Here is a 27,387-nt window from a genome sequence, read left to right as displayed (position 1 = left end):
TTTATTACAGAGCTTAATGAAAAGGAAGCTTTAGGAGCCAGTGATCATAATATGATTGAATTCATGCTGTAATTTGAGAGGGAGGAGCATGTCACATGTATCAGTATCACAATGGAATAAAGGGAATTACAGAGGCATGAGTGAGGAGCTTGCCCAGGTGGATTGGAGGAGGATACTGGCAGGGATGACGGCAGAGCAGAGATGGCTGAAGTTGCTGGGAATAGTTTATAAGGTACAGGACAGATATGTCCCACAGAAGAAATAGTTCTCAAATGGCAGGGGTTGGCAACCGTGGCTGACAAGGGAAGTTAAGGACTGCATAAAAGCCAAGGAAAGGGCAAATAAGATAGCAAAAGTGAGTGGGAAGTTGAATGATTGGGAAGCTTTTAAAATCCAACAAAAGGCAACTAAAAAGGCTATAAGAAGGGAAAAGATGAATTATGAGGTCAACTAGCTAATAATATAAATCAGGAAACTGATTTTTTTCAGTTATATAAAGAGTAAAAGGGAGGTGAGAGTTGACATTGGACCACTGGAAATTGATGCTGGTGAAGTAGTAATGGGGGACAAAGAAATGACAGATGTACTTAATGGGTACTTTGCATCAGTCTTCACTGTGGAAGACACTAGCAGTGTGTCAGAAGTCCGTGAGTGTCGGGGAGCAGGAGTGAGTGCCACTGCTATGCCAAAGGAAAAAGTTCCAGGCAATCTTAACAGTCTTAGGGTGGATAAGTCACCTGGACCAGATGGACTACATCACAGAGTCCTGAGAGAGGTTGCTGAAGAGATAACGAATGCATTGGTCATGATCTTTCAAGAATCACTTGATTCTGGCATGATCCCAGAGGACTGGAAGATTGCAAATGTCACTCCACTCTTTAAGAAGGGAAGAAGGCAAAGGAAAGGAAATTATAGGCTAGTTAGCCTAACCAGTGTTGGAGTCCATTATTAAGGATGATGTTTCGGGGTATTTGGAGACTAATGATAAAATAAGTCAAAGTCAGCATGATTCCTGTCGAGGGAAATATTGCCTAACAAATCTGTTGTACTTTTAGCAAATAACAAAGAAGGTGGACAATGGAGAATTAGTGGATGTCATTAACTTGGATTTTTAACTCTTGATGGACTCTTTACTTTATCCAGTTGCAAGCTTGGTTACATTAGGAAAGCTCGACTGGGTAGAAAGCTGGAACACTGTGTTTCCTTTTGTTTTTCCTTCCCAAATCTGAAGGAAATTCCACCTTCTTTTCCAATGATCTACTGTGATGTTCCTGTAAGCACCATTCCAGTGAATACATCTTTTCTTTGATTGTTTCCTCACAGAGCCTTGCCAAATTGAAAGACCGATTCCATTCCAAGCAGCTCATGGGAACCTCTGAATCAGGCTTGCAGTCTAATCCAGCCAATTCCCATCTCTCCATCTCCAGACAGTGCCTAGATGCTGGTTCCCAAACGGATATCATTGGTGATGTGAGTATTTCATTTTTTTTTTCAGTGATCCTTTCAGTTTGCTTCCTTTCTTGACCCTGCCACACAGACCTAAGTGTATAATCACCAAAAATTGTTTTGAACTGCAGAGCTCATCCCTTCAAATTTTGTTCTTTTGCAAGGACTTAATTTTTGGAGCTTAATGTTGGACATGGGAAAGAGAAAGGCACTACATGTGTCAGTAAACCTTTCAAATGTGTGAAGAAATAAATGTTTATATAAATGCATCACCACATGGAGTCAGAGAAGCCCAGAAACAGGTCCTTTGGCCCACCTGGTTCATGCCAAAGTATTATCCTGCCTAATTCCATCGACGCGCACCTTGACCTTAGCCCTCCCATCTGTGTACTTATCCAAATTTCCTCTTAAATGTTGAAATTGAACCTGTATCTACCATTTCTGCTGGCAGCTTGTTCCACACTCACAGCACCTAGTGAGTGAAGAAGTTCCCCCTTGCGTTCCCCTTAAATACTTTACCTTTCACCCTGAACATATAACCTCTAGTTCTAGCCTCACCCATCATCGAATGCTATCTGAAGTCAGCAGGGTTGCTTCAAGATCACTTCAGCTCATCATTACAAAGAATAGCCATTCGTGCACAAGAGATTTTGTAGACCTGAACCATGAGACTGGTTGTGGTATAAAACTTCTATGCAACTGCTTCATTGATAACTTTGCTGTCGGCTTCCTGGCTCAGGCCTGGGCCTAAATGCCTGGAATTCCTTCCTTTAAACTCCTCCTTCTTTCTTCCGTACTTCAACCCAACATCACTTCATGTAGTTTCATAGTAAGTTAATGCTCCATCGAGCCACCATGTTGTGCAGCAAGTCAAGCAGGATTTTTACTGATGCTACCTGATAAGCTTTTCAATTTTGTGCCAATAATAGCAAAAGATCACATGCAATCCCCAGAGAAAACACTATTAAAAAAAACGCATGCCCTTTTCAGAGGAATTTTTCTCCAACATATAAATGTTTGAGCATGTGTCAATGTGCCTCAAATGAAATGTTGGATTAGTGATTCAGCAGTCTGTGGTATGCAGATTTATCCAGAGGGCATTAAGAGAAAACCAGACCCATGCAGAGATTTCCTGGTGAATTGGTAGTTTATGAGGAACTGAACTGCTTTGTAGTGATTAGTGACACAGAAAAGAGCTAGTATTAACAGTCTCAAGTTTTATTGCTGTGTAAGGTTAACTAACAGTCAGAAGGTTTTGTGTTCTGTTTCAATATTGGCATTGTGTGCAGAATTGTCCTTGAGAACAGATTGATTGCCATCAGTTTATTTCATTAAGAGCAACTTGAAAGAAATGATAAGATTACCAAATCAAAGTAACACCAGACGTGTGCAGTTATTGGTTAGGCTGTTGTGGACTTATTTGCATAGGGCACAATCCACAAAGGAGTAGGTCACCTGGTCCTTCTAGCCTGTTTGGCAATTCTTCAAGATTATGGCTGGTTGTCTGCCTGACTTCCTGTCTTTTTACTAACCCATATCCCTTGATTCCCTTCTCGTATGTCTTCATGACATAAGAGTTCATTCAGCCCATTAAGGCAATGTTAGCTCGTGGTCCCACTCCCAATGAATTATTTAATTCTATGTAACCTACTCTCATCAACGTTGTCCTATATTCACTTCCAAGTTGTGTTATTACATATCACAAACATTAAACTGATTTCTAAGCTCCAGAACCTGGGCCTTAGTATTCAGATCTGCAGCTGGATCTTCAACTTCCTCACAGACAGGACCCAGGCTGTAAAAATAGGGGACGAGCTCTCCTCTACAATCACTCTGAGCACCAGTGCCCCACAAGGCTGTGTGCTCAGCCTCCTGCTGTACTCACTGTACACCCATGATTGTGTAGCCAAGTTTCCATCGAACTCAATATATAAATTTGCTGATGACACTACAATTGTAGGCCGTATCTCGGGTAATGATGAGTTTGAGTACAGAGGGGAAATTAAGAACGTAATGGCATGGTGCGAAGACAATAACCTATCCCTCAACTTCAGCAAGACGAAATAATTGGTTGTCGACTTCAGAAGGAGTAGCGGACCGCACGACCCAATTTACATCGGTGGTGCGCAAGTGGAACAGGTCGAAAGCTTTAAGTTCCTCGGGGTCAATATCACAAATGACCTGACTTGTACTGCCAGATTTGCGGCCAAGAAGGCCCACCAGCGCCTTTACTTCCTGAGAAAACTAAAGAAATTTGGCCTGTCCCCAAAAACCCTCACTAATTTTTATAGATGCACCATAGAAAGCATTCTTCTGGGGTACATCACAACGTGGTATGGAAGTTGTCCTGTCCAAGACCGGAAGAAGCTGCAGAAGATTGTGGACACAGCGCAGCACATCACACGAACCAATCTTCCATTCTTGGACTCACTTTACACCGCGCACTGTCGGAGCAGTGCTGCCAGGATAATCAAGGACATGGCCCACCCAGCCAACACACTTTTCGTCCCTCTTCCCTCCAGGAGAAGGCTCAGGAGCTTGGAGACTCATACGGCCAGATTTGGGAACAGCTTCTTTCCAACTGTGATAAGACTGCTGAATGGATACTGACCCGGATCTGGGCTGTACCCTCCAAATATCCGGACCTGCCTCTGTTTTTTTGCACTACCTTACTTTCCATTTTCTATTTTCTATCTATGATTTATAATTTAAATTTTTAATATTTACTATCGATTTGCACTCCAGGGAGCGGAAAGCGCAGAATCAAATATCGCTGTGATGATTGTACATTCTAGTATCAATTGTTTGGCGACAATAAAGTATAAAGTATTAAAGGTCCTAGCACCAATCCCTGTGGGCCCACCACTGTTCACAGACTTTCAATTGGGGAAACATCTCTTCAACACCACTTTCTGCCTCCTAACAGCAAGCCACTTTTGCATCCAGTTTGCTAGCTGGCCTTGAATCCCGTAGGTTCCATCCAACTGGACCAGTCTACCATGGGCAAGCTTCTCAAAGACCTTACTAATGTCCATGAAGACAACATATGCTGGCTTATTTTCATCAATTGTGAAGTAACCTACCAGTCAACACAACCCTGCCGGACATCTGCCGGACGATGCTGAGGATGTTCTACAAGTCTGTGGTGGCCAGTGCTATCATGTTTGCTGTTGTGTGCTGGGGCAGCAGGCTGAGGGTAGCAGACACCAACAGAATCAACAAACTCACTCGTAAGACCAGTGATATTTTGGGGATGGAACTGGACTCTCTGATGGTGGTGTCTGAAAAGAGGATGCTGTCTAAGTTGCATGCCATCTTGGTCAATATCTCCCATCCACTACATAATGTACTGGTTGGGCACAGGAGTACATACAGCCAGAGACTCATCCCACCGAGATGCAGCACTGAGCGTCATAGGAAGTCATTCCTGCCTGTGGCCATCAGACTTTACAGCTCCTCCCTTGGAGGGTCAGACACCCTGAGCGAATAGGCTGGTCCTGGACTTATTTCATAATTTACTGGCATAATTTACATATTACTATTTAACTATTTATGGTTCTATTACTATTTATTATTTATGGAGCAACTGTAACGAAAACCAATTTCCCCTGGGATTAATAAAGTATGACTGTGACTAATGGAAAGAAAGTGGAGCCCCAAGAGGAAACCCACATGTTCATGGAGAAATATGGGCAAAGTCTAATTTATTATCCAGGAAATCTCTCTATCTCTGTTTTGAATAACTCAGTGACTGAGGTTTCAACACTCACCTGGGCATAGAATTCCAGTGATCACCACCACCATCTGAGTGAAGAAATTGCACCTCACCTCAGTTCTTGATCATCTTTTATGGGAATTAATGACTGGGTCAACATTCCTCTGTAAGAGGAGGCATCTTTCTTGCATCCTGTCAAGCCCTAAAGGAACTTCTAAGTTTGAATGAAATCAATTTTCATTCTTTTGTTGAAGAAAGTACAGTCGTTTTCTACTCAATGTCTCTCAATATGGCAAATCTGCCATTCCAAAAACCAGTCCAGTAAATCTTCATTGCACTTTGTCTATGACAAGTATTTCTTTTCTTTAGTTAAAGAAACCAGAACTATATGCAGTTGAGATTGAAAACACTTCCAATCCTCAGTTTTACTGCTATTTCTGGTAACATTATGTCGCTTGGATTTAATACTATCTTTCACATCTCCTGTCAGCAACAGATGGGCTGTATTTCCTGTTAGGTTTCTGTGCCTAAAAGGAATATATTTTTTTCTGAAAATTATGCACTATTTCTCCAAATACTTGCCAGAGCCTGTCCAGCATCACATCTTTCAACGTACTTTCCCAGTCAACCACATTCATTTCTCCCCTTCTATTGCCATGGTTAGGTTTACAAACTGGTTTCGGATTGAACCACGCCACTTTCAAACCTAATGGGCAATAGTAACGTATTTTAGTCACTCCTCCCACAAGGCTTCAGAAGAGATTCACAAAGACAATTTCATTTGGAGGGAATCTAAGAAAAACACCATTAAGGGAATATGGAGCCTGACCAAGTGTATACCCGGATGTTGTGAGTAGCAAGGGAAGGAATTGCTGGGGTCCTGGACGAGATTGTTCTATTTTCTTTATTTAGCTTAAGCTGGGAAGGTGGCTAATGTTGTGTCTTTATTTAAGAAGGGCTACAATGGCAAGCTAGGGAAGAAGAGCCCCTTGAGCCGAACATTACTGGTGGGTAGGTTATTGAAGGGATTTAGAGAGCCAGCACCTATCTGCATTTGGAAAGGCAGGGACTGATTAGGGATAGCTAACAGGGTATTGTGCATAGGAAATTGTGTCTCAGGAATGAGGATGAGATTTTGAAGAGGCAGCATGGTGGACATTGTTTATGTTGATTATAGCACCGTTTTTGACAATGCTCTACATGGTAAACTGGTCTGGAAGGTAAGACCATATGGGATCCAGGGTGTGCTGGTAAATTGGATACAAAATTGTCTAGGTGGAGGGAATCAGAGGATTGATTTTCAGAATGGAGTCCTGTGACCAGTGGTGACCACAGAGATTGGTGTTGGGTTCACTGCTGTTTGTCATTTGTATTAATCATTTGGATGGGAATATTGGTGACGCACTCAGCAAGCTTCCGAATGACACCAAAGCTGGTGGTGGGACAGACAGTGAAGAAGGTTGTCTAAGGTTACAAAGATCGAGGTCAACTAGGAAAGTGGGCAAAGATATGGCAGATGGAAGTTAAATTAGACAAGTGTAAAGTGATGTATTTTGGGAAGTTAAACCAGAACAGGGCCTACCAAGTGTACCGTAGGACTGAGGAGTGCTGTAGAACAGAGAGAACAAAGTTGTAAGTCCATAGTTCCTTGAAAGTGGCTCAAGAGTAGAGCAAATGGAGAAGAAGACCTACAGCATGTTTGCCATTATCAGATGGGGTTCTGAGCATGAGTTGGGATGCCATGCTGCCAGTGTAGGATATTGGAGAGACTGCAACTGGAATATTACATATATTTCTCTTCACCATCCTGTAGAAGGGAGGGGATTAATCCAGAGAGGGTGCAGGAAGGACGTTGTCGGGACTGGGGTGCTTGAGTTAGGAGAAGAAACTGGGCAGATTGTGACTGTTTTCACTGGAGCAAAGGAGGCTTAGGGCTGATCTTATAGAGATATATATAAACATGAAGGTTGTAGATAAAGTGAGTGGCCACTGTCTATTTCAAAGAGAGGTGAGTATAAAACTAGAGGGTATAGGTTTAAGGTGAGAGGAGAAATACTTAAAGGTGATCTGAGGGGGAAGTTCTTCAATCCAAAGATGGTGGATATTTGGAACAAACTAGCAGAGAAGGTGGTAGAGGCAGCTACAGTTACAATGTTTAAAAAAACACATTTGGACAGGTTCATGGATTGGAGACATTGAGTGGGAAATGTGCAAAATGCAGGCAAAATAACAACTGGTTCATGAAGGCACCTTGGTCAAGTTGGGCTGAATAGCCCAACATTACAACATGTGAAGTAACATTGAGTTTATTGTCAAATGCACAAGTATGGTGACGTAGAGTTACAATAAAAATCTCGCGACTGGATTCAGGAAAATTTTTCCTACTTGTAGTTAAAACAGGACATGTTCTACCAGAAACAACAGAGGAAAGAATACTCGACAATCATTTTGAAAGAGAGATGTGGATAACAGCACAGATTGATTTCAACTCACAATGGGAACGATAGTAAATGACAACAATAAAACCTGTACGTGCTGACATTTTGAATTGTAAACACTCATCAGGTCAGATAGTGATTGTGACAAAAGAAACAGGTTTCTCTTTCGAGATTCATTGCCTGACTGACTTACCATTTGCAGTCTGTTTTTCTCTTTGTCAATGTTGGCTGACTTGCTGAGTGCTTGCAGGATGTTTTGTTTCTTCCCCCTATTTTAGACAACAAGCCTCCTGTTCCGTAAAGTTGGAACATTTTATAATGCCTGAAACCATTTGGGAATTGAGTTTGAGGATTTTCCATTTTACGTCCTGAGTTAGTTTGTCTCAACCAATGAGGAAAATTAGAAATAGAATGGGCCGAGGTTTGGGGGGGGCGGGGCAGCTACTCTATTTCCTAAACCTTTGCTGTGACCCCTTCTTCAAAAGGAAATGCCACTAAAAGACAGCATCCATCATTAAGAACCCCCATCACCCAGGACATGCTCTCTTCTCGTTGCTGCCATCAGGGAGGAGGTACAAGAACCTGTAGACACACATTCAATGTTTTAAGAAAAGCTTTTACCCCTCCACCATCAAATTTCTGAACATACAATGAACCAACCTGTGAACACTACCTCACGATTTTTGCTCAGATATATTCCTTATTGTAATTTATGGTTTTTAATGTATTGCAACGGACTGCTGCTGCAAAACAACAGATTTCACACCATATATCAGTGATATTAAACCTGATTCTGATTCTGAAAACTTGCCAGAGTCAATATGTCACAGGAGACCTACATCAGGATTGGTTGGAATGCCAACAAGCTAAACTGCCAAATACAACTTCTGGAATGTTCATGAAAAATAGCCACAAGATGCCCATGGTCGGTATGGAATCCTAGGCTAGCATAAATCATGAAGAGTTTTGTTTTAGTTGTATCCGTCCAGACTCTGCTAGCATTCCAATCTGTTTTGCACACTACATGTTTACTGTAGACAGCAGCTCATCTTCCTTCACGTAGTACCCAATAATATATGCAATTAACTTCTTCAAAAAACCAGCCAGAATAGCCTATTAAATCATATGAGTGAACTCTGTCCAATTATAGCTTGCTATCTGAGCACTGGAATACTTGCTGATGGCATTTTAAGCGTACAGTGATAAATCCATGTCATGCACAGGTCAAGCTTCAAAATAAGCATCTTGTAGAATAGATTTGAGCCATGATCTGATTTTTGTACAGAGGAATTCTAATTGAGTAGAAATATTTAAGCACTTGAAGTCCAATCATTGCGAGGATTCAGAGTTCACGTGATGTTTACAAGGTGCGGGTCATTTTGAGCCCCATGGCCTTTATCACCTTCCTTCTTGCATATCGTTGTGTATATTTTTAAAAAAACACCATTTTGCACAGGAATTGGGTTGCATATTACCACTTATTTGAAGCACACGCAAGAGCTTTGTGACCTTGTTTTGGAGGTGAACATGTACAAGATGTTTTGCTGGATTGTTGGTAGTTCACTGCCAAAGGCAGTGTGGATGCAGTGAGTTAAAAAGTCATTGAAGTCCAGTGTATTTGCATATGGTAACAAGACCAGCAGCACAAAACATTGCTAACTAATGACAAAAGATGCTTGCAGAGTGAAATTAAAGAAAAGTTGGCTCAAGTTTGAAAATGGACAAATGGCTATCCAACCTTCACAGACATCCCACCTCTCCTGGAAGTTCCGGGAGTCTCCCGCATATTAATAGTGGCTCCCTGATGCCCGCGAATTATATACAATATCACAGAAATTAATTTTTTTGTGAGCGAGAGAGAGCGTGAGAGAGAGCGAGAGAGCACGCGCGAGAGCGAGAGAGAGCAAGAGAGAGAACGAGAGAGAGCATGAGAGAGAGAGCAAGAGCGCGCCATGGCAGAGTGTTCCAAAAAAAGAAAATATAAAACGTACGTCACCCCAGACCACCCTAAAGTGTACCCCTGCCTCATAGGGGTAAAAAATAATGACAGTGTTGCTCGCTGCACTGTTTGCAACAGTGACTTTTCTATTGCCCATGGTGGGTTAAGACTGTAAAAGACATGTTGAGGTGAGTTTAACAGGTGTCATTCGTTCATTAGCATAGCTAACGTTATTTAAACTAGCTGGCTAGCTGCTAAGGAGCTACTCTATTGCAGACATCCCACCTCTCCCGGAAGTTCTGGGAGTCTCCCGCAAATTGATGGTGCTACCTCCCTGAAATGAGTTTTTGCAGGGTGGGATATAACTATATAACCATATGACAATTACAGCACGGAAACAGGCCATCTTGGCCCTTCTAGTCTGTACCGAACTCTTACTCTCACTTAGTCCCACCAACCTGCACTCGGCCCATAACCCTACATTCCTTTCCTGTCCATATATCTATCCAATTTAACTTTAAACGACAACATGAAAAAATGTCTGCCTTCATTGTTGTGTTACACATACAAAATGTTGGATGAACCCGGCAGGTCAGGCAACATGTATGGAAAGGAATAAAGAGTCTATGTTTCGGGTTGAGACTCTTCATCAGGACTCGGCTTGAAACATCAACTCTATTCCTTTCTATAGATTTTGCCTGACCTGCTGAGTTCCTCCAGCATTTTGTATATGTTACTCTGGATTTCCAGCATCTGCATAATCTCCTGCTTTCACATAGTGTTGACAGATCTTGATATTAAATATTCAAACTAATCTCGATTTTTGTTTCCCAGGATTCAGCTACAAGAGCTCTAGATTTGAATACTGATAAGTAGTTGCCGTACATGTAGTCAGTGAAATAGCACCACAAAAATTTTGAATAACAACTTGTATTTATGCACATTGAAATGCAACTGGTTTTAAGAGAGGGAAATTCCAGAGTTTAAGATCTTGGCAACTGAAGCCACAGCTGCTAATCCCCTGAACTGAGCGAATGGCTAGGACATTATAGAGAGCAGTTAACACTGAGAGATGAGCTTACTGTACTCACTGTATTATAGCCAGACAGGATAAGGGCAGATGGTGAAGCAAATATGTTTTAACAGTGATTCAGTAGATAGCATTAAGGACATTAACACTTTATATTCAGCAACCAAGAGGAGTGTTGCTTTTGCTCATTAGAGAGCTGGAGGAATTACGGTTAGTAAGGGGCAGGATCATAAAAAAAAGAGGGAGCACTTCATTAGTTGATGCAGGCTGAATGGTTCCCAGTGAAAGAAATGATATGGACAGAAGGACTTTGCACAACAAATTTACAGTGTCTGGAATGAGAGAATTGAGCTCAACTAATCAAGCCTAGACATAATTAAGATACAGGCAGAGTTTCAGCAGTGGATGAACTGAAGGAAGTTCACAGTGGTAAACATGAAAAAATCTGTAGATGCTGGAAATCCAAAGCAACAAACGCAAAATGCTGAAAGAACTTAGCAGGCCAGGCAGCATCTATGGAAAAGAGTAAACCATCAGCATTTTGGGCCAAGACCCTTCATCAGAACCTAAACAGTCCTGGCCTGAAATGTCGAATGTTTACTCTTTTCCATAGATGCTGCCTGGCCTGCTGAGTTCCTCCAACATTTTGTGTGTGTTGCCTCAGAGTGATAATGATATTTATGTGGATGGTCTGATATCTGGGATTGATATGTGATTCAAAACTCATCTTGGAGGCAAATGTGGGGTCAAGGTTGTGAATTTCCTGGTTCAGTTTCAGACAGACACCAGGGAGAAGGATGTAATGGGCTACCAGAGGAAGTCTGAGGCAGGGACTGAAGACGTGGCTTGCAGTTATTTAGTTGGAAATATTTCTGTTCAGACAGTACTGAATGCAGGACAAACAGCCTGACAATTTAGAAACTGGAGAAGTGAAGAGGTAATGATACAGTAGACCTGAGTGCCATCAACATAGATGCAGAAACAGGCAAGAAAAGGGTCTCAGCCCAAAACGTCGACTGTTTACTCTTTTCCATAGATGCTGCCTGGCCTGCTGAGTTCCTCCAGCATTTATTGTGTGTTGCAGGAACAGTCTATGTATTGGGAAGATGTTAAGAATGGTCAATGAGAAGAAAGCTAGGAAAGAGGACAAATCATTGCCAAATGATAGTGGTATGGAAGAGAAAGCCATCCTGAGGACTCAACAGTTACAGCTTGATGGATAAGAATAGGACTTAAGCAAGTGTGATATTGGTGGAGATATAGAGGAGGATTATGGTGAGGTTAACTGTATCAGTAGAGAGAAGTATATCCACAGACAATAGTGACAGTGGTTTGTACTCTGGTCTGCTTCCTAATTTCATAATTCCACAGTCACAGCACAATACACTGGTGGTAGATGATGGTGCATTCAGTGTTACAAAGGGAAGATCTGTGGTTCAACTGACTATGTTGGAAACTGAATAGACTGTGTAAGTGTCTCCTATTGATCCTCCACTGAAATACAGTAATTTCTTGTCAAGCCCACAGTATCTTTGAAACAAGCTACAATGACTACATTCAATTATATTTTGGAAATTTGATATATACAAGACATTTTAAATTGAAGACATTTTAAACAGGCTGATGTAATCTCACTTCTTGAACATGTACAATTGTTTGATCAAGAGGTGACAAGATTAAAAATAGAAAAAAAGTAAAAATATATTGCTTGATTTTATTTAAATCTTGTTTTTTAGTTTGGTCCAAGAAGCCAAGCCAATTTGGCAGAAAAAGTCAGGCTAAGTCTTCAATATGAAGAGGCAAAGAGAAGGTAATCATGAATAGCTCGTAAATAATTGTAAACATTGTTTTCTACATGTTTTCTTATTTGGGAAGTTGTTAGTCCAATTGCTATCTGTGAGTATCACTATATTCAATTAGAATTGAGTTTCTTCAACTCAAGTTGTGGGAGGATAAACTTCATTTTACGTCTGGGCTGGATTCCAAACACCGGTATCAGAGGCAAGAGAACACAATGGGTGGGGAGACTTCCTATCATGGCCACCTTGTGACCACAGCCGGAAAATCTTTTGCATTCCACTTGGACGCAATAAATATTCAACAGGAAACCATCCCACCATGTTTACGGTATTAACAGCATACATTTACTGGAGGAGGTTCCCACAGTCAGTAGTGAGTGATAGCAAGGTTATATGTGGGGGTTTATTAAGTTAGAGGCCTTTGTTGAAAAGAAAACATTCTAATCCGGATATCGATTTAATATCAGTGATTATTAATACATTAATATTCAGTCAATTTGTAAATATATCAAATGTATCAACTGAGTCAGAACATTAGTGGTTTATTTGAAATAAGTTGAGGCAAAAGTTGACACCACAAATGTTCTTATGGAAGATCAGTGCAGTTTTAATTGCATCATATAATTAAAGAATGTGTATATGTGTACGTGTGTGTGTATATACATAATATAGATGCAATGAATTGCTTTTTGATTTATTTTCCCTTTAAGTGTCACTTAGTCAAATATTAATGCTTTCTAATTTAAGTATTTCCTGGGTCTATTTATTTACAGAATAACCATTGCAGAACAGGGTCTTTCCTATGATTGGGAAAACCTGTTTACCTATTTACCCTTTGTTTGCAGCTGAGACAGAGCAGGAGACTTAGCCATTCTGATCTGCATGCTTGTATTTTAAATTGTTGGTAAAAGGGCATCCACCCCATTCAGGTGGGGCAGCTGCAGATAAACAGATTGACTTGAATTCCAAAGCACATTAGGAAGTTTCATTATAATTGGGAGCTCTGTGTTCTATTATGGGAGACAGCGCTTTCCTCCCCTTTGATACCCAATGGGTAAAATAATAATTGCTGGCCACTAATTCCTACAGAGTGGAATCTGACATCATGACTGGTTGTGATGGTTCACTCCCAGGTGAGCTCAAAGCCTTTTATGCACACTTTGAAAGGGAGAATAAAACTACACCTGTACGAATCCCCTGCAACTTTGGAGTCCCTGTGATCACTGTCTCAGAGGACGTTGTCAGATCATCTTTCAAGAGTGCGAACACTTGCAAAGAAGTCAGGCCTTGATTGTGTACCTAGCAGGGTACTAAAAACCTGTGCCAACCAGGTGGCAGGAGTGTTCAAAGACATCTCCAGTCACTCATTGCTGCAGCTGAAGGCTCCCGTCTGCTTCAAGAGGGCGATAATCATTCCAGAGCCCAAGAAAGCAGGATGAACTGCCTCAACGTCTAGCGCCCAGTTGCACTGACATCTACTATGATGAAGTGCTTTGGGAGGTACGCCATTGCTAGAATCAACTCCTGCCCAAGCAAGGACCTGGACCCACTGCAATTTGCCTATTGCCACAATAGGTCTACAGCAGATTAATCTTACTGGCTGGCCTTGGATCACCTGGTCAATAGCAATACCTATGTCAGGCTGCTGTTTATTGATTACAGCTCAGCATGCAACACAATCATACCTTCAGTTCTAATCCACAGGGTCCAAAACCTAGACCTCTGTACCTCCTTCTGCAACTAGATCCTTGACTTCTTCACTGGGAGACCTCAGTCAGTGCAGGTCAGAAATAATATCTACTCCTCACTGACAATCAACACTGGGACACCTCAAGGATGTGTGCTTATCCCACTGCTCTCTGTACACCCATGACTGTGTGGCTAGGCACAGCTCAAACGACAAATTTGCCAATGATACACCATTGATGGCAGAATTTCAGATGGTGACGAAGAAGTGTAAGGGAGCAAGATGGATCAGTTGGTTGACTGGTGTCACAGCACCAGCCTTGCTCTCAACATCAATAAGACCAAGGCATTCATTGTGGATTTAGAAAGGGGAAGTCGAGGGAACACACACCAGTTCCCATCGAGGGATCAGCAGTGGAAAGGGTGAGCTGTTTCAAGTTCCTGGGTGTCAATATCTCTGAAGATCTATTTTTGGTTCCCAACATTTTGATGCAATTACAAAGAGGGAACGACAGCAGCTATATTTCATGAGGAGTTTGAGGAGACTTGCTTTGTTATTAAAGACTTGCACAAATTTCTACAGATGTACTGTGGAGAGCATGCTAACTGGTTGCGACTCTGGCTGGTATTGAGGGGACACTGCACAGGATTGGAAAAAGCTGCAGAAAGCTGTAAATTCAGCCAGCTCATGGGCACTAACTTCCCCAGCACAGGGGACACTTTCAAAAGGCAATGCCTCAGATCTACCATTTAGGACCCCCGTCATCCAGGACATACTCTCTTCTCATTGCTACCATCAAGGAGCTGGTACAGGAGCCTGAAGACACACACTCAACATTCCAGAAACAGCTTTCTCTCCTCCGCCGTCAGATTTCTAAATGGACAATGAACCTATGAATACTACCTCAGTACTTTTTCTGTCTTTTTGCACTACTTGTTTAATTTATTTTTTATAAATACTTATTGTAATTTATATATTTTCATTATGCATTGCAATGCACTGCTGCCGCAAAACAACAGATTTCACGACGTATGCCAGCGATATTAAACCTGACTCCGATTCTATAATGATCCAGAATGTATTAGTGTACCACACTCTTGTCAGCTCAGTAGTGTTAGATAGCTCCGAAGATATTTTGAGATATTCACACTCTGATATACTATTCTGCCCTTGGTCAAGTGTTCTCCCCGTTTCTTAAGCTAGGCAGATAGGTAAACTCCAGTCCCAACGTAGTTGTGGTTTGAAGGCAGTTTTACTGTTCACTGATGCTTTACAGTACTCAAGGAGCTGAGTAAAAAGACAGTAGATTCAAATATTGATTAAAATTCCTTCGACTTGTAGCAAAGTGCTTCTGACAAATGAATGAATAAGTATACAAGTGATTATATAATGGCTGACCTGATGTCAAAGGTTAATTGCTTAACAGTACAGGAGTAAGTAATCAACAGCTGTGAACTTACAAGTAAGCAATGTGATATAGAATCTAGAAGTAAAATAGCAAACCAAATCAGGGGGACATAACACATACTCATATACACATACAGTGCATAATCATCTCCTTCACATAGTCACATACACTCTCAAATAAGCACACGTGGACTTTTAAACAGTATTCTACTTCTGTAAGCACATGCAAACACAAAAATGCTCAATCATACTCACAATCTCAGACACATTTATTTACACACACACATACACACACACACACACACACACACACACACACACATATATACACAAATCACAATGGACATGATGCTCGTGTACTGGCTGCAGGTTTCTTGCAGAAATGTGTGCAGTACTGGGCTGTGCACCAGAGAACGGATGTAATGAAATCAGAGCGGGTGCAGGAAAAATTCAAAATTCACTTTTGTTACTGGGGCCGGAGGGCTCGAGTTATGAGGAGTGACTGGTTAAGCCGGAACTGTTTTTCCTCGAGTGAAGAAGGCTGAGAGGTAACCTCAGAGAGGTTTATAAAATTATGAGTGGCATTGATAGGGTCGATAATCACAGTCTTTTCTCCAGAGCATGGACGTCTGAAACTGGAAGGCACAGGTCTGAGGTGAGAGGGGAAAGATTTAAAGAGGACACGAAGCAAGCTGCTTGAGGAGGTGGTAGAAGTGGGTAAGATTTAAAAGAATTTTGACAGGTATATGGATAGAATAGGTTTAGAACAGAGGTTCCCAACCTTTTTAATGCCATGGACCAATACCATTAAGCAAGGGATTCGTGGACCACAGGTTAGGAACCCTGGTTTAGAGTGACATTGGCCAAATGCGGTCACATAGAACTAGCACTTTAGTCTGCATGAATGATTTGGGCCAAAAGGTCTGTTTCCATGTCATATAAAGCTATGAATTAGCATCTAGAGTTCTGGACAATTGATTTCACAATATGATTTCAATGCTAAAGTGGTAGCTGGGGATTTTTATTAAATACATTTGGTATTGTGTTTAAATTTGCCATGTTCTTGTCGAAGTCAAATCCAAATCTCCATCCTGTGAATGAATAAAAGACTTTATATACACAGCATTTTCTACTAAATGCTTGTAAATGGGATATGTGTGGATGGGTAAGGTTAATGGTCAGCATGGACAGGATGGACTGAATGGCCTGTTCTTATTCCTTATGATTCTGTGACAGTGACACTCGTGTATTAATATCCCAACACTTCCAAAGTGTGGACATGCCATGAATGTATGTTGGTTTATTTTAATGTGAAAGAACCAGATATTGGTAAAGGATTATTTTCTACTTTCCTTGTACAGAATAGCAAATATAAAAATTGAATTATCAAAGCTGGACTCCGAGGCATGGCCGGGGCTGTTGGACGTCGAGCGAGACAGGTTGATGCTGATTAATGAGAAGGAGGAGCTGCTCAAGGAGCTGCAGTTTGTGACGCTAAGGAAGTGCTCGCAAGATGAGCTGGAGCGGCTGGAAGCAGAGAGGAAACGATTGGAAGGAGAGCTTCACTCTGCATCGAGCACACCCAGTGAAGCATTGACTGAGAGGTCAGTGTGGGATCCACCGGGGATCACTGAGCATCTTAGTGGCTTGTTTTTCAATAATATGGTGGGAGGAGGAATGAAGGGTACAGGAGAAGGGAGAGATGAGGTTGTTGTGCATAAACCTTTGGACATAAGGAAACATGAAAGAAACCAAGGGTAAGTTATCTCACCCCTGGGGTGTCCCTACTATTCTGATCTCTCAGGCCCTATTTATGAGCTCTATTACTCAAACTCCTGATGCTTTTAACATCCAGAGATTTTTAGAATGCAATCAATAACCAAGTTTCCACAACATTCCAATGTAGAAATTTCCAAAAATTTGCCACCCTCTGAGTAAAAGAAAATTCTCCTCATTTCAGTCCTTAAGGGCCTACCTCGTATTTTGAAAACCTGAACCCTAGCTCCAGGCTCGTTGACTCTATGGCAATCTGTTCATCATATCCTGTCAACATGAGAAGTAACTGATTATTCCTTCTATATTTTTTCTGCTAACCCTTAACTCAGCAAAGAACAAACTGCCAGAGCAACTAAGCAGATCTGGCAGCATCTGTGGAGGGAATTGTGCAGTTGACGTCTGGGGTCACGACCCTTCATTTGGCTTGATTAGGGGTCTTGACCTGAAATGTTGACTCTCCCTCTGCAGATGCTGCTTGACCTCTGTGTCTCCAGTATATAAGGCTGGTTTTGTATACTGTAAACTTCTTCGCAAAATTTGTGTGCTGAAAGCTTCTGAAAAGCCAAATGCAATATATCTACTGGTTTTCCCGTAAACACAAACTACATCCAGAGTGGCAGAATCGGTTAAAAAAGCCATTCACATTTCATGTAATAGTCTGCTGGATAATGTTTAAAGTTTAAAGGTAAATTTATTATCAAATTGCATATATGTAACCATATACTACCCAGAGATTCATCTTCTTGCTTGTATTTACAGTAAATGTAAAGAAACACAATAGAATCAATGAATGAACTGCACAAAGCAAATCAGATAAATAACCAATGCGCAAAAGAAAACAAATTGTGCAAATACAAAAAAGTAAAAACAAAAAAAGTAATAAATATTGAGAACATGAGTTGTAGAGTCCTTGAAAGTGAGTCTACAGGTTGTGGAATCAGTTCACTGTTGGAATCAGAATCAGGTTTATTATCACCGGCATGTAACGTGAAATTTGTTAACTTAGCAGCAGCAGTTCAATGCAATACATAATTTAGCAGAGAAAAAAAACAGTAATAATAAATAAAATAAAATAATAATAAATAAACAGGTAAATCAATTACATATATTAAATAGATCTTTAAAAACATGTAAAAACAGAAATACCGTATATTAGAAAAAGTGAGGTAGTGTCCAAAGATTCAATGTCCATCTAGGAATCGGATGGCAGAGGGGAAGAAGCTGTTCCTGAATCACTAAGTGTGTGCCTTCAGGCTTCTGTATCTCCTACCTGATGGTAACAGTAAGAAAAGGGCATGCCTTGGGTGCTAGAGGTCCTTAGTAATGGACGCTGCCTTTCTGAGACACCGCAACCCTGAAGATGATCTGGGTACTTTGTAGACTGAGTGACTGAAGTTATCTACTCTGCTACAGGAGCCTGATGGTTAAAGGGTAATAACTGCTCCTGAACTTAGTGGTGTGGGATTAAAGGCTTCTGTACCTCCTTCCTGATGGCAGCAGTGAGACAAGAGCACAGACTACATGGTGGGAGTTTTGAAGATGAATGCTGCTTTCCTGCAACATTGCTCCTTGTAGATGTGCTCAATGATGGGGAGGGCTTTACCTGTGACAGACTAGGCTGTAGCCATACTTTTTGGAGGCTTTCACAATCAAGGGCATTGTTGTTTTCATTACAGGCTGATGCAACTAGTCAGGATACTCTCCACTGTGCATCCAGTGAAGTTTGTCAATGTTTTAGATGACATGCTGAATCTTCGCAGACTACTAAGAAAGTAGAGGCACTGCTGTGCCTTCTTTGTGAACACTTATGCACTGGACCCAGAACATTTCAGAGGAAATGATAACACTGAAATGAACTTAAAATTGCTGAGCCCTCTCGATCTCTAATCCTTGAGGACTGATTCATGAATCTCCAGTTTCCACCCAGTATAGCCAATTATCAGCTCTTAGGTTTTCAATGTAAGCACTGGGCGACATTTCAGACAAAAAGAAATTATGAAGTCCTAGTTGGTCCACCAGGAAGTTTTACTGCACTGATGACCCTTTCGAGACGATAGCCAAATGGGCTGTCTCAGGCAAGGAATGCGCTACATCAGGAGCACAGGCCTCTTCCTGTTTTCTGGTAAGTCGTGACCCTTTGCTGAGGTCTGGAGAGATATGAGGGAGACTCCACCTAGTCCTCAAGGATTGTTGCAAAGGCACTCAACTTCTCATTCAAGCTTCATTATCCTCCTTTCAACTGCCAGACTTCTTAAGTTCATGAAAACACAGAACATAGAAACCTACAGCACATTACAGGCTCTTCAGCCCACAATGTTGTGCCGACCATGTAATCTACTCTAGAATCAGCCTAGGATTTCCCTAAAGTATAGCCCTCTATGTTTCTAAGTTCCATGTACCTATCTAAGAGTCTCTTAAAATATCCTAGTGCATCCACTTCCACCAGTGCCCCCAACCTAATGAGAAATCTGCAAAATTTGATAAATCAAGGGATTGCCGGCCACATTAAATCCTTAAAGTTCCACCTCGTCTTCTAGGAGTACTGCCCATTACTTGACCCATCTCCTAAAACTCTTACCCAATGGTTTGGACAAAGTACAAAGCAAGGAAGATGTGCAAAATCGAAACAAAACACTAATTTACCCAACATACAGAGTATAGTGACCAATTCTGGGCATCACTCTCCCAGAAAGATAGGAGGTATAAGACTATAAGACAAAGGAGCAGAATTATGCTATTCTGCCCATCAAGTCTGCCTCGCCATTTGATCATGGCTGATTTATTTTCCCCCTCAATCACATTCTCCTGATTTATCTCCAAAACCTTTGACATGCATACTAATTGAGAACCTATCAGGCTCCAATTTAAGTATACCCAATGGCCTAAAATAAATCACACAGACTTTACCACCCTCCAGCCAGAGAAATTCCTCCTCATCTCTGGTCTAAAGGGTCATACTTCTAGTCTGATCCTAGAGTCTCCCACTTTTGGAACCATCCTCTCCACGCCTACTCTAGGCCTTTCAATGTTCAATAGATTTCAATAAGATTGCCATCATTCTTCTAAACTCCAGTGAGTACAGGCCTAGAGTCATCAAACACTCCTCATACATACATTAACCCTTTCATTCCCCAGATTATTCCAGTGAACATCCTCTGGACCCTTTCCAATGCCAGCACACTCTTTCTTAGATGCGGGGTCCATAACTGCTCACAATACTCCAAATGTGGTCTGACCAATGCCTTATAAAGCCTCCACGTATGGGATGGGTGCAGTGCAGGTTTTCTTGAATGGGTGCGAGGTTGGGGGATTTCTCAAGGTGGATGGAGTGTTGAAGCTAAGAATGGAACGGAAGTGAGGGCTGACGGGAGATTCAGTGAATGGGTTTAAGATCATGCCTGCTGGATAGATAATGACAGTCCATTTCCAATGCTTTTTATATTGGAACACTGCCATGAAGACTTTGGTGGCGCAGGCTGGCAGATTTTCTGGGTAATTGGATGCTATTCCAATTCTAAGCAGACATACTTTTAATTTGCTTTTTTATGTTACACAGTAACATATAAAGATAAACTTTCTAGTGACCTGGTAAGTTTAAATGGGAAAAGAATTAGTAAGGGATTAATGGGATTGTTCTAATGATTAGTCTAGATCCAATCAGCTGAATACCCTCCTTTGTTATAAGAAATCTGAAATAATAAGAAATATTTAAACTAGTTGGCAAGGAAACCAAGAAAACACAGGATACAATGAGTGCATAGTTTGTCTTCTTTTGCATCTTGGTTGTTTATGCATCTTTGCTTGTTTTTCATTGATTCTATTGTGTACCTTTGTATCTACTCTGGATGCCCACAAGAAAATTAATCTCGGGGTAGTGTACGCTGACATATGCATACTTTGATAATAAATTTACTTTGAACTTTGAACTTCGGTTAGGATCTTGAATACGCCCTAGTAGGGCAACAGTAGCTTACTAAGTGGACTGGTCCTCGAAGGAAGGGAAAATTGCATGGAAAACTACAGAGAAAGATTGAGGGAATGGGATTAGTCAGACTTCTCTTCAAAGAGCCAGTGCAAACTCAGTAAGTTGAATAGTCCCCTCTCATGCTGTGCTATTCAAAGAATTACATTTTTAGACCATCTCACATTCAAAGGTCAGCCAGCTCGAAAAGCCTTGCATTTTTTAAAATTATGATTTTACATTGTTGCTTTGGTGCTTTTATTTCCTGTGTGTCACGGATAAGCCAATCCCAGTTTACTGTCAGTAATCAAAATCAATGCTTTTATTTTCAGACTGAAGTTACAAGAGAAGAGAAAGGGCCTGGTTCAGCAGCTGGAGGATGCGACCCAATTAATCATGTTTCTGCATTCGCAGCTGAAAAGGTACATGCTCACATGGTGTACATGCAAAACTGAAACCTTTGATGGCAATTATTCATAGATCAGGACTGAATAAACAGATTGGAATGAGCGTTTCAGCTCTATATGAAATTCTGTTTTGATCAGTGGTTCTGTCTCACAGTGGGTGGGCTTGGATGTTGTATGCCATTGTACGAACGTCAGGCAGCTTTCAAACTGCATTCTGTGCACTGTCACAGTCACCTTCTCTGCTCCCTGTACATTATCCTCTCACTTGGTGAGATCTGACAGAAAAAAATACAACTGAGGCAAACTAGGACTTGAACCTGTGCAGCACACAAAATGCTGGAGGAACTCAGCAGTTTAGGCAGCATCTATGGAGGAGAATTAACAGTTGACATTTCAGGCCATGACGCTTCGTCGGGGCTGGAATGGAAGGGGGATGGTGCTACTGGTTTAGCACGTGATGAATAAACTTGCTGTAAAGACTAGAATTTGTGTTTTGCATCTCTCACATTTCCCAAAGCACCAGGTCGCCCACAAAATACACATGAAGTGAAACTTGTAAAGCTCAGCAGATCTTTTGTGTTGAACTGACAGGATAATGGAGCCCTGGCTTAAAACCTTCAAGTTCAGACTGTGCAGCACATCCCAGAAATGGCAGCCTTAAGCGTGCAGTCATATCTGGAGTGGGACCAGAATCCTGGACCCTCTGATGCAGGAAGTGTGAATCCAACCTACTTGGCCAGGGTTGATGCTAGTGCAAGTAAGGGTTTATTCCAGGTGCATCAAAGGTGATGTCAATTCAAAATCGGCAGCTGCTCAGATTGTATGGTGTTGTCTTTGTAGATGCAAGTGTGGAGTTTTTTTTCTGCAGCAGTTAATACCACACCTTATATTTTTTAGGTATTCTTTCACTGGGCTGAGGAGTTTGTCAAGTTAGAACATTACAGCACACTACAGGCTCTTCAGTTCATGATGTTGTGCCAACCTTTAATGTACACTAAGATCAATCTAAACCTTTCCTCCCACATAGCCGTCCATTTTTCTACATTCCATGTGCCTGTCTAAGAGTCTCCTAAATGCTCCTAATCAATCTTCCTCTATGACCACCAGCATCTCTTTCCACACACCACCACTTGTTGTGTAAAAAAAAAACTACCTCCGATATCCTACTGATACTTTCTGCCAATCGCCTTAAATTTATGCCCCTTGGTGTTAATCATTTCAGCCCTGGGAAAATGTCTTTGCCTTGTCCACTGTATCTATGCCTCTTATCATCTCTCATCTTTCTTGGCTCCAAAGAGAAAAGCACTAGCCCGCTCAACCTATCCTCATAAGACCAGTTGTAAAGAAAATTTCTGAGAGAAGTAATATAAGACAGCAGGGCATATTCTACAAAGAAAGCTGAAATTTTCTTGGAATATTAATTTATATTAATTTATATTAATGTGAAATTGGTCACTGAGTGATCTTATATTTAGAAGAAGGCAAACATTTTGTCCTGTGAAATGCTTCAGGAGTACTCCAGTTCTGTTTAAAATAAAATGGAAATTAAGTAGAAATAATGTTTTATTGCTAGGACAGTTCTTTGCAGTTGTGTGCTTGTGCTGTCTGTTGCGACTTAGTCTATGGCACTTTCACTCTGTAAGGTTAGCCCCACTACAACACTGAAGGAACAGTGCTTTGACAGGAAATTCCACCTATTGGATGAGATTTTAAATCAAGGCCTGTCTGCTCTTCCTTAAAATAGATTAGATGTCAGGGATTATCCCAGCCAACATCCATGTCTCCCTTTTCATTATTAAAACATGATATTATCATGCTATTGTTTGGGTAGCTTACTGTGTGTGAGTAAGGCATTGTGCTTCCTATTTTACAGCAGAAGTTTCATTTCACAAGGTAATTATTTGATGGAAGTCATGTTGGGACATCCTATGATTGTGAAAGGAACTGCATAAATGCAAAGCTTTCTTTCGACAATTACAATCTCAGGATCCCAGTCTGAAAGATTAAAAACATTTTTTGATTTAAATTTCTAGTTTTAATATCCATAAATATTGCTGCCACAATTTATATTTAATTGTCTCCTTCATTGAGAATGTACATCCTTTCCCATTTCTGGCATTTGTTGATTCCTGTCCAAGTACCTTTTTCACAGAACATAAATGACAGAAGCAGTTGCTTTGGTCCAGCGAGTCAGCACCAACCATCCATTTACAATAATTCCTACATTATTCCAAATATCTATTCTTGCCACATTGTTATCAACTCCCTCCCTCCCAGATTCTATCACTCAAAAGCACGCTAGGGGCAATCTACTATGGTCAATTAGCCTACGAACCCATATGTCTTTGGGATGTGGGAGGAAACACATGCAAGCATTCGGAGAACGTGCAAACTCCACATAAACAGTGCCTGAGGTCAGGGTGAAACCTGGGTCTCTGGTGCAATTTGCACTGTTGTGCTGCCCGTGTAAGTTTGTCGCTGATCTTTTACCTCAGCTCTACTTTTCTGCCTTAACCCCATATATCTTCTTCCGCTTAATATTGTAACATTCTTTTGCTACTGCTTGGCTTTGCGTCTTCAGAGGTGCAGGTACTTCTCAACTGGTAACCAAGCTCAGCTCTGTCCTCTTTCAAATGAACATGCACAATAGCTGTTCTGCCAAACACAGGACCTGTGGCTAGCTTTCTCCCTTTCTGCACTGGAGACGCTGTGTCTGCTATGCCGCCTGAATGATATTACTGTAGTTAATTCAGTGCAATTTAATCCTGCACTTTTTCAGTAAGGATGCATCTGCATAAGTTGAATAAATCATCAGTCCTGATGAAGGGTCTCAGTCTGAAACGTCAGCTGTTTATTCCCCTCCAAACATGCTGCCTGACTTGCTGAGTTCCTCCACCATTTTGTGTGGATGATCTAGCTGAGACATCAGGTAACTGACGCAAAATACATGTAGTAGATAAGCAGCCATTTCTGAGGGAATTCGGAGATTAATTCTAAAGTCCAGTTCATCAACAAGTATCTGATACCTCTGACACAAGAAAATCTGCAGATGCTGGAAATCCAAGCAACACACACAAATACTGAAGGAACTCAGCAGGTCAGGCTGCATTTATGGGAAAGAGTAAACAGTCACTGTTTCAGGCTAAGACCCTTCATCAGAACTCAGGACTTGTCAGGAGTCCTGATGAAGGGTCTCAATCCAAAACATCAACTGTTTACTCTTTTCCATAGATGCTGCCTGGCCTGCTGAGTTCCTCCAGCATTTTCTATATGTTGTCATATGATAGCTTTGCTCAATTTGTTCATATTCAGTCACTTGTGATATTGGATTTACACACTGGCATGGTATAGATTGCTGAAGGAATCTGGCAAGCATTTTTTTCCCTCAGTGTCTTTCATGAGTGAGAGAGAGAGAGAGTGTGTGTGTGTGTGTGTGTGTGTGTGTGTGTGTGTGTGTGTGTGTGTGTGTATACGTACCAGAAATCAGGGACTTTCAGGTGCTTTGCAGAGAACACAGAAACTACATTCCTCAAGGATTAGTTTGTATCTTTTCAGTTTGATCCTACTTCCAAGAGCCTGGACAGAATTCAAACTTAAATGCTAATCTGGAACGCATTAATAGTTTGCTGCTGTTCGCCTGGCAGAAAGCTCACACCAACTAGCATTTCCAGAATGTTATGGTTATTTATCTGCTCCAACCCTTCCTTACTATAAAATATATTAAAAGTAAATATACCTGGAACAAATCATAATGTTTTCCTCCTTGGTGTTTAAGAAAATAAATAGATATTCAAATGTAAGCTGCAGAATGAAACAATCTTCAAAATGTAACAAGGCCAGGATAAAGAACTTGACAGTGAGCAGTGCTGTACATTTGGTGATGTATGCATCACTAACACCTACCAAGCCCCAGCATTTTGAGTCACTTCCTATGAAGTTGAGTCATTGATTCTAATTTAACCACAAGTAGCATATCAAGGATATGATCCATCACCCAGCATTCATGGCTCGGTGTAAGGAAAAATATGTCTTTAGTCAGCATGGCTTTAGGCATTGGTTATCACCTTTCACATACTTAATTGTGCTTTTTGAAGAGGTGACCAAAAGAATTGATGAGGGCAGGGTGGTAAACGTAGTCTACATGGACTTTAGCAAAGCTTTCAATTAAGTCACACATGTTAAACTGGTCTGGAACATGAAATCACATCAGGTCCAGGGTGAGCAATTCAATGAATTGCAAAATTGCCTTCATGGGAGGAATCAGAAGGTGATAGAGGAGGGTTATTTTTCAGATTGGAGGCCTGTAATCAGTTGTGTGCTAGAGGGAATGGTGCTGGGTCCCCTGTTGTTTGACACATGTACTAAAAATTTGGATGAGAATGCAGGTGACAAGATTAGTAAACTCGTATTGTGAATGATAGCAAAATCTTTGGTGTAGCAGGCAGTGAAGGTTCTCTAAGGCCTCCCATCAACTGTGAAATTGGGCAAAGGAAAGACAGATGGAATTTGACTCAGACATACAAAGTGGTATATATTGGGAAGATAAACCAGAGCAGGAAGAACCCAGTGAATGGTAGATCTTTCTGGAGTGTTGTAGAATAGGGAGACCTTGGGATACAAGTACATAGTTCCCTGAAAGTGGCAATACAGGTGGACAAGGTGGAGTAGAAGGCTTTTGGCGAGCCTAGTTTCACCAGAAGGGCGGGAGCACAAGAATTGGGACATCATGTTATAACTGTAAAGGACGTTGGTGAGATTGCACCTTGAATATTGTGTATAGTTCTTTTCGCTATACAAAGGAAGAAAATAACTAAGCTAAAGACGGTGTAGAAAAGATTCACGGGGGATGTTACCAGGACTGGAGGGCTTGAGTTATAAGGAGAAACTGCATAGACTAGGACTCCTTCTAGCAGCAAGAACTAGGCCTCATGTGGATTTATAAAATCCTGGGGGAAAACCTATCCATCTCTGAGGCATAGATAAGATGGATAGATTTCCCCCCAAGATAGGGAAGAGGGTAAAGGTTTAGGGTGAGAGGGCAATGATTTAAAGGAGACCTGAGAGGCCAGGTTTTCACGCAGACGGTGGTGGGTATATGAAAAGAGCTGCCAGCAGAAGTACTTGAGGCAACTACAATTACATTGTTTAAAAGACATTTGGATAGGTTTGTGGCTGAGCAAATAGGACTAGCTCAGGAAGGGCCTGGATTAGCATGGACAAGTTAGGCTAAAGGGCCTATTTCCATGTTATAGAAGCCTCTTGTTCTAAGAGTCCCCTAATATAAAAAAGCTGTCTCCAGCTGAGCCCAAAAAATTCAAGATGGCCAGAATAATCTGTGACAGAACTCACCTGTTTGATAAAATGCCTCGTACGATTGAATATTATATTAACTGCCTTTAAATGTCTGTTACAGAAATAATTACTGTGCATTATAGAAATAGTTACTTTCCCAATTATGTATAGTCTCATGGTGATTGCAAGGTCATTTTTCATCTAGTATTCTGGCTTATAATTCACTTTTTTTTTGCCTGCTCGAAGTAATTTTAAATTAACCAATTTACAAACATATGCAAAAATATTATTAGACTGTTCAGAAAATTTGAATTGTGCAATTTTGGACTAAGAGGTACAGGTATATGCCCAGAAATTCATACCTGAATGGTAGTTCTAGTTACAGCAAGTAGTTGGGTTAGTAATTTGTACTCGGCACCCGAAATTGAGATAGGTTAATCTATCAACCAGCGATGAAAATCTGTGAAGTGATCTGTGGCCGAATCCTTTA

The 27,387-nt window shown here is 41.1% G+C and overlaps 1 protein-coding gene across 1 annotated transcript in view; it reads left to right on the top strand.

Annotated features, from left to right (window-relative positions):
* The window catches only part of LOC134347184 (protein WWC2-like), a 243,406-nt gene that overhangs the window by 166,711 nt on the left and 49,308 nt on the right, over positions 1-27,387 (top strand). The window contains exons 7-10 of the mRNA XM_063049433.1: positions 1,324-1,470; positions 12,305-12,378; positions 16,823-17,065; positions 21,531-21,620. Of these exons, the coding sequence (XP_062905503.1) occupies positions 1,324-1,470; positions 12,305-12,378; positions 16,823-17,065; positions 21,531-21,620 (554 nt within the window). The remainder of the gene's footprint in view (positions 1-1,323; positions 1,471-12,304; positions 12,379-16,822; positions 17,066-21,530; positions 21,621-27,387) is intronic.

The sequence above is a fragment of the Mobula hypostoma genome, chromosome 5 (genome assembly GCF_963921235.1).
Source record: "Mobula hypostoma chromosome 5, sMobHyp1.1, whole genome shotgun sequence".
NCBI lineage: Eukaryota > Metazoa > Chordata > Chondrichthyes > Myliobatiformes > Myliobatidae > Mobula > Mobula hypostoma.
This window is presented reverse-complemented; position numbering and strand designations above follow the sequence as displayed.